The 11,973-nt window shown below is 48.2% G+C and overlaps 1 protein-coding gene across 3 annotated transcripts in view; it reads right to left on the bottom strand.

The window, feature by feature from the left end:
• Positions 1 to 5,942: 5,942 nt before the first annotated feature.
• The window catches only part of TNPO3 (transportin 3), an 85,671-nt gene continuing 79,640 nt past the window's right edge, over positions 5,943 to 11,973 (bottom strand). For 2 of the 3 annotated variants that reach the window (XM_056117989.1, XM_056117990.1), the window contains 2 exons: positions 7,344 to 7,434; positions 5,943 to 6,576 (listed from right to left, as the gene is read on the bottom strand). In XM_056117989.1, the coding sequence (XP_055973964.1) occupies positions 7,374 to 7,434 (61 nt within the window). In that variant the 3' untranslated portion in view covers positions 5,943 to 6,576; positions 7,344 to 7,373. The remainder of the gene's footprint in view (positions 6,577 to 7,343; positions 7,435 to 11,973) is intronic. The other variant, XM_056117988.1, reaches the window with a different exon arrangement.

The following is an 11,973-nucleotide window of genomic DNA, read 5'->3' as shown; positions in this document are numbered from 1 at the left end:
GAATAGGTAAAGGGATACACACACACACACACACACACACACACACAATAACCTGTCAGTACCTATATTGCAAACCACAATGCCCAGGAGGAAAGGGAGAGAGAAGGAAACTGTCTGCCATGGAGGCAAGCTGTGGGGGTGGTGGGACATTGGTGGTGGGAAATGTACATTGGTGAAGGGATGGGTACTGGAACATTATATGACTGACCCTCAATCATCCCCAAACAACTTTGTCACTGTGGATCTCAATGATGATCCTTTAAAAAAAAAAGGCAGAGTCTAGGGCTGGAGTGATAGCACAACGGGTAGGGCGTTTGCCTTGCATGCAGCCGACCCGGGTTCGATTCCCAGCATCCCATATGGTCCCCCGAGCACTGCCAGGAGTAATTCCTGAGTGCATGAGCCAGGAATAACCCCTGTGCATCACCGGGTGTGACCCCCCCCTCAAAAAAGAAAAGCAGAGTTTAAGGAAGATGTGACACAATCACTGAGCCCTGCAGTACCGGTACCGCAGGCCAGGCTCCGCCCCAGTGGCCACTGCTGGTAAGAGCTGCGGGTGTTCCTAGACAGGGTGAGTGAAGGGAGTGACGCCAGCCGGTCACTGCCACCAGGGAATGAAAACCCCCTGTCCAGTGGCCAGTTTCTTGCTAGAAGTTGGAAAGCAGATTGGTGGCATCTAATCTGAAGGTGCTGACATCTCCTTTCACTGGGTGGATGGAAGAGGCCCGTGGGGAGAAAAAAGGTGCTCACAGAGAGAAGAGTGGCCACAGGGGACACCAGGACAGGGCCTGCATGCTCCGCCCTCATCCTGTTTGGTAGGAGAGCGGGGGGCAGCACGCTGGGGTACGTGGGGACAAGGTGAAAAGGAACACAGTGCGGAACACAGCCTGGTTGCAGGCCCATAGCGGCTTGACCAGTCGCGGTCATAGCAGGGAGCCTGGGTGGGAGGTACCAGGCGACACATCATCTCTCCTCTTCCTTACCCAAACTTTGAGAAGCTTCCAGAGAAACCCCAAATAAGGAGCATTCTCAAGCCACCAAGGTCATCAAAACCAAGAAACTTCCCAGGGGAGAGGAGACTCAGAATAAGACATGGTGACAGAATATAACATGATGACAGGGATGGAAATTCTGGAACCAGAAAAGAGTATGGGATTAAACAGAACATAATCCCAACAAAGAAAGGAACTGTGTCTAGCATGTGTCCGGGCTACCTTATTAGTAGCTATGGGCAAAGCACCGTAGTCGATGTTGGCAGGGGAAACTGCAAGTGGGCAGACAGGGCCTCTTAATAACTTTGCTGTAAATCTTAGATTTGTAAACGTGTTTATATTGGAAACCCCCCAGGCCCGATAGCATAGCGGGTAGGGCGTTTGCCTTGCACGCAGCCAACATGGCTGATCCGAGTTCGATTCCTCCGCCCCTCTCGAAGAGCCCGGCAAGCTACCGAGAGTATCTCGCCCGCACGGCAGAGCCTGGCAAGCCACCCTTGACGTATTCGATATGCCGAACACAGTAACAACAAAGTCTCCAATGGAGACGTTACTGGGCCCGCTCGAGCAAATCAATGAACAACGGGAGGACTGTGACCATGACCGTTTATATTGGAAACATCTGCACAGGTACCTTAACCGACTGAGGATGCTCAGCATTGCCCACAAGAAATGGCAGTGAGACTCTCAGACTCCCCAGTCAGCTTGGCAAAAAAAAACTGGGAAGTTGGTGAGAATCAAGAAATGAGCACCCCCCCGCCCCGCCCCAGAGTTACCAGGGTTTTGCCACTATCTACCAAATCACACATTTACTCTTTGGACAAAAATTCTATTCATGGGATCCACCCAATGATAAATTAGAAAAAAATATGAAAAGACAAGGGTTGGAGAGATAGTCCAAGGGTAAGGCACTGGTCTTGCATGCGAACTCTTTGATCCCCAACACTGCATAAGGTCCCCCAAGGACCTCCAGGAGTGACACAGAGCCAAGATAGCTCCTGAACACTGCTAGGTGTGACTCCCCACCCCAACCCCCCAGGCTTTTATCCAAATAATTTATATTTTTACCACAGCATTATGTATGGCAACTGAACAACTAAAATGCCCACCATTAGGTAGTCAAAAATTTAAATCTATTCCAGCATCCAGAATCCACAATCTAGATCAAAGTACCAGTCCATAGGAAACAAAGAAAAAACACATTAACCGAGTCAGCCAGCTGCAAATGTAGAATGAAGCTTCTTACAAAGCTATATCCCAAGGACATAACAGTGTCTCTGCCTTCAAGTTTTTAACACTAGATACTGGATCATTTCTTTACATTATATGTGAATGATACTGAAATTTTGCTTTTTAGAATGACCTTGTTTTTTTTTAATGACATGAACTGGGCTGGAGCGATAGCACAGCGGTAGGGTATTTGCCTTGCGCGTAGCCAGCCTGGCCGAGCCGGGTTCAATTCCTCTGCCCCTCTCTGGAGAGCCCAGCAAGCTACCGAGAGTATCTCGCCTGCGTGGCAATGCCTGGCAAGCCACCCATGACATATTCAATATGCCAAACACAGTAAGAACAAGTCTCAAAATGGAGACATTACTGGGCTTGCTCGAGCAAACTGATGAACAACGGGAGGACCGTGACCGTGAACTGGGATATTTACACTTGATATATGTCCAGCATTTGCTTCAAAAGTATCTCAGGGTTGGGGTGCGGATGGAAGATTAGGCAAGAAAGAATGGCTGCAAATAGATTACCAGTGAAGCTCTTATTTGGAGATTTTACACCATTTTTTCGACTTCCACATGTGTTCAAAATCTTTCATAATAAAAAAATAGCAGCCAAGCCCAGGTCAGAAAAGAACCTTTATGAGCGAACAAACCATGAGCTGAAAGTGGCTTGTCCTGTTCTCATACTAAAGCACTCGAGGGGCCAGAGAAAGTCCAGGGGTTACAGCGCTAGCCTTGCACACACCTGACCCGGGTTTGATCCCTTGCAATTGGGATCCAACAGGATCCCATTGATTCTAAAAAAAGGGACAGTGAGCACCTTACAAAACCAACCTCAGAGGGGGTAGGAATTTCTGCCTTTGCTCAGGTACCTCATCCTGGCCTCAGTCATAAGAGCTCAGTGAGATTCTGAAAAAAAGAGCAAAGCGACAGCTGGGGTTTTCGTGATTTCAAGGCTGCTACTACTCTAAGGGCAATGTCGGCAGCATTGTCCCAATTGAGCCAATGATTGTCTCAACGATCCTCCAGGCCCTGCCAGGACAGACACCTGAGTTCTGAATAAGCCCTGAGCACAGCCAAACCCCAAACAAGAAAATCCCCTCAAAACAAAAAACCCAAAATGCACGAACAGGGATCTGGTTATCACCTCCTATCGCTCTTGTGGTAATTTCAGACAACACTTCCAAAGTTCCACGAAACCCAGTCCACATGGCCACACATCTGTTTGCTGTCACGGCAGATCATCTGGCACGTTCTTGTGTTTTATGGAAATGAGATACATTACAAAAATGGACTTTGAGCTAATAGCTTTGACCTGCAGGCCTGCAGCTGGCATTTGAAATCAGGGAACACACTTCCTCCTTCGTGACATTGTGGTACTTTCTAGAAGGGGAGGAAACACTTGAATGTGAAGTTTGGAGAGCAAGGTCAGAGATGCTAGGATCGGCACATTACCGCAGCCTTCTTTGCTCTCTTGGCTGAACAGTAAAACAGTAAAACCCCAAATCCTGGATTCTTTCAACAACTTGTTGACTTTGTTCAGTTTAAGGAGTTTCTCACTCAGAAGTGAACTGGGACTGGAAAACCTGGTGAAGGCACGGTACAGCTGCCCCCAGCTGATTTCAAGAACATTCTCCACACCATGACCTTGTAAACTGAGCTACTCCATGAATGGTGCTGGGCATCTCTGCTTATAAGAATTTTATTTTATTAGAACTAGTATAAAACACTCTTGTAACTGTTCTGACATAATACTCATCTAAAATTTAGGTAGAGGCGCTGGAGTAGACTAATAGCATGTTGGGTGCAATGTTCCCCTAAGTGCTACCACCTCGTGAGGGGCGCTTCCTGTTTGCTTAAAGAAAGACTACCAAGGAGTTTTTCCTCTGCAAAGGGGGGTGGTAGGGAATCACGGCTCTAGTGGACATAGAATCAGCTTAAACGGGAACTTACCATAGTCATAAAGCCCCCAGACTCTCCTTTTCCTTCATTTCCCTGACTGGCTTAGGCAAGTCACTTTAGTCCTGAGTGTGGGAACACATTACCCAGGAGGCTCCAGATTGGACTTAAACTTGGAATGTTGAAGCACCTGTTATATAAGCTCAGTAACAATGTAGGCTAGACATCAAAAAACTTGTGACTTTGAGTGGCATCAGAATGCCACACATGCCCACTTTGGCCCCGGCAGAACTGAGTTATTTGGCAAAGATGAAAGCCCAAATCCAGAGAGATTCAAGTCTCAAGGTACACACATACAAAACAAACAAACAAACAAAACCCAACAACATATTTTATCAGTCAAAACGATGTCTTCCAAGAATGCCCTCTGACAAGAAAGGGCCACTTTTAATTTGTGCTCCGTGAAAACCAAAGGATTAGGATACATCAGTGAGCAGCTTTGAGCTAAGAAAAGAACATTGACGAGGCTGAGCTTGACTTGGAGGGCCTTGGAGGAAGCAACTGAGGGAAGCTCCATCAGGTGCTGCTGAGAGGATGCTGGCCTCAGTTGACCCACGCTGTCTTCACGGCATATGGCATCCCTGCCACCACCAGGAGTACTCCCTGAGCACAAAGCCAGAGGGAAGCCCTGCACACAGCTGGCTGTGCCCTCCAAGCCCAGGATCCAAATGAGGCCAGGGAGCATGAGTTGCTGCAGGCAGCACCTTCCTTTCGTGGGAAGACGGAAGCTCGCAGGCGGGAGCTTAAGAGAACGTGGCTCACTTGAGTCTGTAAAATAGTGTAGTCCCAAGGTACTCCTGCGTCAAAGCTTAGCCACTTTTCCCCACAAGTACGTGCAGTTCATTGTATGTGAAATATGCTGTCGTGAGCCTGCGTGGCGGTACAGGGGGGAGGGCACTTGCCTTGCGTTCGGCCAACCGGGCTCCATCTCCAGCATCCCGTTAAGATGTCCCTGAGCACTGCCAGGAATGATCGATCCCTGAGTGCAGAGCCAGAAGTAATCCCAGAGCACAGCAGGTGTTCCCCAAACCAGAACAGTCCAACAACAACAAGAAAAAAACCCCCTCAAATATGCGCCAAGGTATTTTAAAACAATGAAATACTCAGGATAGGGAATTAACCATCTGTTTGTGTCTGGGCAGTGCAGAACACACATTTCTATAAAACCCACAATTTCCTATATTAAAAGGTAAAGTGTAGTACAAATTTTAGGGTGACCTACAAGAATTCAAGATGTGGAATGAGCCACGTTCCCGACAGGTGGAGGGCCCGTGAACTTTTACACTGCACACGGCAGTGGCTATCAGACAACTGAGAGTTGACTTCTACAGCCTCATCGCAAGTTCCAGAGCTACGAGACAAGGAAAAAAAAAGAAAACAAACACATTAAATTAAAAAAAGTTTTATTATTATTTTTTGTTGCTGCTGTGGATTTGTTCTTGGGAGGGCGACAGCAGCACAGAACAGTGTCATCGCACTAATGCCCCTGCAGGCCTGACCTCCTTCCGAACACTAAGATGTGCTGTGGGCTTACCTTACACCTCGAGAAATCAAATGATTTCCACATTTTTAGTAAAAAAAAAAAAAAAAAATCTAGCATTGTAAGTACCCACCCACCCCCATACTGTCACCCTCTTTTCTGTCTGTGGGTGAAACATTAGAAATCTTTTAAAAAACCCTAAAACAGAATATACATTTATATCCCACCCACCCCCTATTTTTCGGCCTGGCTAGGTTCTCCAGGGCTGGTGACCTGTTGGGTTTGGAGCTGGCGAGAGGAGGACAGGGTCTGGACCGCTTGCCTTCCTGCCCTCGTCTGAGCCGCCAGAGAAGGGGGCAGTTTCTATGCGGTTCTTCGCAGGGGCCTGGGGGAGTAGGGGCTAGGGAGGGCAGGAGGGACAGGACGAGACAGAGCAGCTCTTGGCCCTGGTCTCCCCACGGTGGCGGGTTCCGTCACGTGCGTTTCCGTATCCCCCTCAGAGATGTTCCTGTGTGCTCACGCTGTTGGCATGTGTGTGGCAGGCATGTGGAACCCCATGCGTGCATGTCATTTGTTATCAGGCGAATGTTTCAGTTCTGGTTTCAGTTTAATTTTCCTTTTTTTTTCCTCTTTTTTTATTTCCTTAAAATTATTTTTTCCGTTTAGAAACAAGTTCACCAGGAAACCAGCTCCCCTCCCCCCGCGCCATGAGGCCGCAGGCGTCTTTTTTGAGACAGCGCTGATTTTCCCTCACACCCCCAAACAGGAACTCCTTGGGGTGGCCCTGGAAGGCTGGAGTCTTTCCCTTTCTGTCGGGATGCCCTGGTGGCAGTGAAGGCCCCTCTGCCACACGGAGGTTTCTGATTGTGGGACACAGTCTGGTTTTTGTCGTCTTCCTGTCTTCTAATTAAAAAAGACATTCCTGATGAGAGAAAGAAAAGGAGTCAATGGTGGCAGTCCCGGACAGTGAGCACCCCACAAAGCCAACCTCAAAGGAGGTGGGAGTTTCTTTGGCTCTTTGGGTCACACCCAGCAATGTTCAGGGGTTACTCCAAGCGCTGCACTCAGGAATTACTCCTGGCGGTGCTCGGGGGACCATATGGGACGCCGGGGATCTAACCCAGGTCAGTGGCATGCAAGGCCCTACACTGTACTATCACTCCGGCCCCGGGGGCAGGAGTTTCTACCCTTGTTCAGGTACCTCATTCTGGCCTTGGTCTTAAGAGCTCAGCTGTCCCAACTGAGAGCTTCATGTTGAAACTAGGGATGACGGGGAGGGGCAAAGGGCACTGAGTCTCTCCCAACCAATGAGGAAATCACTAGGCCATCTAACACTGGGGTCTCATATACTACTTCGTTTCTAAAGGAAGTTCTGACACTAACCAAAGTTCACAGCGCACTGACTAATATTCCATGGGGAAAGTGCTGTGTGCAGCTCTAAGGGTGCCGCCGGTGGCAGTAGGGTGTATATACAGTATTAAACAGTGGTAACCAGTGAGGACTCAGGTGGTTCTGAACTTTGGCTCAAGCAGCTGTTGTGCATGGCACTGAACCGGCTAGCCGCTATAATACCACCGAGACCAATGCTCCAAACCCACAAGGAGCTGCCCGAGGATGACTTAGTTTCTACATACCAAGCACGTGGAAGAGCAAAGGAAGGCTCATCCATGTTTGCTATGGACCACTCACCTGGGTGACAGGCACAGTGCAGGAGTGCAGCTATCGGAACAGCCTGGTGAAATCTCGCAAGGCCCAGCAAACTTGTTTACATTCCTCAGCACTAGAGAAGAGAGAGAAGGCAGGTTGGACCATTTAACATCCACAACCACCACATGTGAGGCACTGAGGCCCGCCAGTGCGGCCAGGAGCTCTGTCTACTGTCTCCTGATCCCACTTGGGGTCTTTTGTGACCTGTGAGGATGGACGTCAGTCACAGCAGATGTGGGCGATGACAAACTGCTCTGGTCCTAGAGGGGGCTTTGGGGATCCCAATGTACCCCCATTTTCTCATCTGCATCTATTATCAACATTTCCTGAGGATCAACTGATCAAATACATGTCAAGTGCTTAGGATGACAAAACTGTGCACAAAAAGTATTCAGTACGTGTAGGTTGTTATAATGTCACTTTACTGAAATCGCTGCCGTCTTTTATGTCTTAATCAAGTTTCGGGAGCAAACCCTGGCTGTGCCAGGCCCGTGTCCTACACCTAAGCTCCTTTGGTGAAGCCCGCGACATAAATACAACAAAGCTAGAAATCCCCAAAAGAAGCATTTCTGGTCAAGTCAGCTAAATTAGGTACCCTGACTTCCTCCTCCTTCCCAGAGGCAGATGCAAAGCCCCGTCAAGCTCTAAGGGCTAAGAAAAATCAATCATGGCTTTTTCGAGTAGAACAAGCTCCTCCAGGTTTCCTCCTGGAGGAGGGAGGGCGAGGAGAGGAAGAAGGGTCAGATCTTATAGAAAGGAAAGGCTCGAGTTGGTCCTCAGGAGCACATGACGGTGTTGAGGTAGCCCGAACACCCGGCACTCACCCATTTTTGGTCTTGAGAATGACCCCTTTGTCTAAAACCATCACCAAGACACGGGTGGGTGCCCACGTGGGTCTTCCTAAGACTATCGGCTCAATGTCCCCTTCTAATCTGCTCGTCCTTCTGACATCCTCTCCTCGGTTCTCTAGCGTCAAGGTCGGAAGCGAGTTCTCTTTTCTTTTCTCACATTGGTTGAACACGAGGGAAAGAAACCTCTAACTGCAGTTTAGCTAAAAAGAAGGCAGAATAAAAGCTACCTGCTGAAGTGACTCCACCAGGCTCTCTGACCTCCTTGATTAAGACTCCAGGACATTAAACAGAATATTCTAGAAACTTTCAAGTCTCTCTCCATCCAACAATGCAACAAAAATGCGGAACGACTTCTAGACTTTACCCAAGTTCTGCCACTTGCTCTTTGTGAATTTTACAAACTTCAACAAAATAAGGCTGGGAAGTAAATCTGGGCTGCCCATGCAAGGCCAAAGCCTTAACCCGTGGACTATCTCCCAGCCCTTTACTCTCTTTTATGGCATAATAAAAAGCAAATGCGGGAGAAGTGAGCTTTGAGATTTTGTCTAGTCACATTTCGTGGTAGATGTTAGAAAGAAAAGTCCCAGCACTCTTCAAGCTGACCAACTCCAAATCCAGGGACTGAATTAATTACCAGAACCATTTGAGAAACAGGCTTGGACTTGCTGAAATGAAACTGAACCAGTTCACCCTCCTTGCGAGGACGACAAACAAAGTTGCGTGTTGAGACAAGAGTTACAGGACTTTAAAAGGAAAGGGAGACTGAGTCATGCCCAGAACAGAGGTTCAAGGGCAACACAAATATAGAAAAAAGAGAATTACTGAGGAGAGGCGAGCAACTCCCAGCCTCTTCTCCAGCGCCCTGTGTCGCCTCTGATTCCTTTTGCTCTGTCAGGCCAGTCAGCGGCCAGGAGGGGCTGCAGGACTCGTTCAGCAATGGAACTCGAGTGGGCCCGGCTGGGCGTGCACCCGACTTGCCCACACTATGGACCCAAAATCACAACTATTTTTTTGGGGGGTCCCCCTTTTCCTCGCTCCACAATTTCCGTCAAATTTGAGAAAATCCCTGACCTATGGTTTCTGACTTCTGTCGCTCTACCTTCCTGTATCGGCCCTGCTGTGGGAATATGGGCTTGGCAGAGGCCGATTCCAGAATGTGTGGGTGGCTGCCGTAGAACTGGCAGGAACATGCTTCAGCTAGTTGTGCCAGTTCATAATGACATTCCGGCCATTTCTTTTTCAAGGAGAAAGTTAACATTCACCGATCACATACTACTGGGTCTGAATTTCCTCTGCTCTAAATTTCCTCTGCTCGCAAATTAACTACCAGAGACAGCAGGCATTGCTAGACAACAGACACTGTTAGCCCTCTCTTAACATGGATACTGCACAGTTCCAAAAAACAGTCAGTGGTGAGACTCTAACATGACTCCTGACACTAAAGCCCAGCTCTATGCGAATTCCCCTCGGGCTCCGAACAGCCACCAAGATGGTGCCCTTTCACTGACCATCAAAGTAGACAACAACTTGGGTCTCTTAAGCAGCATCCCAGGAGAAAACTCTGAACAACATGCTGGGGGAAGCCATTCATCACTCCTGAGCCTGCCCCCCCAAACCAAACCAGCTAACATATAGGGGCTGGGGTTTGGCATCATTGATAAAGCATATACTGCGTACATGGAACCTAGGTTTGTTTTGTGGGTCACACTCGGTGATTCTCAGGGGTTACTCCTGGCGGTGCTTGGGGGACCATATGGGATGACAGGGATCAAACCCAAATTGGGGATCTACGCTGTACCATTGCTCCAGATCATGAAAAAGGCAAATAGTAAAGGTCATAAAAGGGAAAGCCAAAGTCCTTTCTCATGCTGGTTCTGATCTAGACAATTCCTGTGTATAGAGTAGTGTGTGTGTGTGTGTTTGTGTGTGTGTAAATAACTTTTTAAAGTTCACACTGGCTCTTTACACCATCAGGCAGTGCTCAGGGAGTATGAGGTGCCAGGGATCATACTCAGAGCCTCGAACATGCAAGGAATGTACTCTATCATTTAAGTCATCCTGGATTCAGAGATATTTTTTACACCGTTCACAAGAGCATTGTTTCCAAAAAGCCAAGAGGTGGGAGCAAGTCTAACAACAGGAAAAGGATAAGCAGATATGGCATATGAACAAATACAATGAAACACATACTCAGCCTTAAAAGGAAAGATATTGGAGAGCTGGGGGCATGGGGAGATAGTACAGACCCAGGTCTGATCTCAGGCACCAACTACGTGGCCTCCTGAGCATCACTGGGTATGGCCCTGGTAGTCCCTGATAGTCCTGGCATCACAGGGACCAAGCAGCACCTCCTCCTTGGGCCCTGGCACTGAACTACTAGCCCAGCAGGCAGAGTACTCCCAGATTGGGTATCGGTTCCCCTGAGTACCACTGGGGAGGCACCCCACCCAGCCAGAAAAGAAAGAAAATCCTGCCAGATGCTACAGTGTGGAAGAGCCCTGAGCACAGTAAGCTCAACAAGTCACAAACCAAATATTGCATGATTCCAGTTTGATGAGGGACCTAGACTCCCAGGAGTAGGAAGCAGGAAGACGGTTGTGGAGAAGGGAGAGGGGAATGGGCCGTTGTTTCAGTTTTGAGGCTGGGAAAAAGAGAAGACTGCCCAATGTTGAAAACACAGCTCATCCTCTGGACGATACACTGGAAAACGACAGAGATGGGCTACGGCGAGGGCTCTAGGGGCGTCACATGTAGAGGCTTGGGGTGGCCTGGGCACGGACCTTCTAAGAGTAGCCTCTGGGCAGTCGGGTGTGGCTCCCAAATCAAAAGGGCTGAGACGGGGCTGGAGCAACAGTACAGCGGGCAGGGCACTTCCTCACACACAGCTGACCTAGGTTCTGTTCCTGGCACACCAGTTCTACCGGGGTGATTCCCAGGCACAGAGCCACAGGGCGTGCCCCCCCCCAAAATTTTAAAAAACGTTAAACTGCAAGTTGGGTTCTATGATTTTATTACTTTTCCATTTTGTGCTTTTCTGTGCCACTGCGTGCAGAAGTTTTCCCTTTTAATGCCTATTTCCTAGTATACACGTACTGTTAATTTTTAACCGTTCTCTACCTCTGCTGATAGGCACTTAGAGACTACTATCAGTTTTCTTTTTACTATTAATCAAACTCACTACAACACACCTTCTTAGACCCATAAACCTCTCTACAATTGATGATACAATCCACTCTGTCAAATTTAGCAAAAATTCTAAAGCCCCTTGATGAAAAGATTCTAGACAAGGAACATACAATTACAAAATGCAATCTAAACTGCTGTCACCGGGCTTGGCTCCTGAGTACTGGGCTCAAGACTTTGCAGATCAAAAGTAAAAAGGAAGAAGCAAATTTTTTGTCGTTAATATTATCCAGGGGTTTGCATTCATAGAGCCCGGCAAGCTACCGAGAGTATTCGATATGCCAGACACAGTAACAACAAAGTCTCCAATGGAGACGTTACTGGGCCCGCTCGAGCAAATCGACGATCAACGGGAGGGCCTTTACCTTACCTTTACCTTATCAAAGTGCTAGAGTGACAATATAGTGAGCAGGGGAACTTTTGCATGTGGCCAGCTTGGGCTCAATTCCCAGGCATGTCAGATGGTTCCGAGCACCTCCAGGAATGAGCCCGGCATACTCATACAGGTGTGGTTCCCAAACAAACAAACCCCCACAAAAACTATTAAGGAACACATTTCATAATGTTACATATCTCAA

Source organism: Sorex fumeus, unplaced genomic scaffold, assembly GCF_029834395.1.
Source record: "Sorex fumeus unplaced genomic scaffold, SorFum_2.1 ptg000037l, whole genome shotgun sequence".
Classification (NCBI taxonomy): Eukaryota; Metazoa; Chordata; class Mammalia; order Eulipotyphla; family Soricidae; genus Sorex; species Sorex fumeus.
This window is presented reverse-complemented; position numbering and strand designations above follow the sequence as displayed.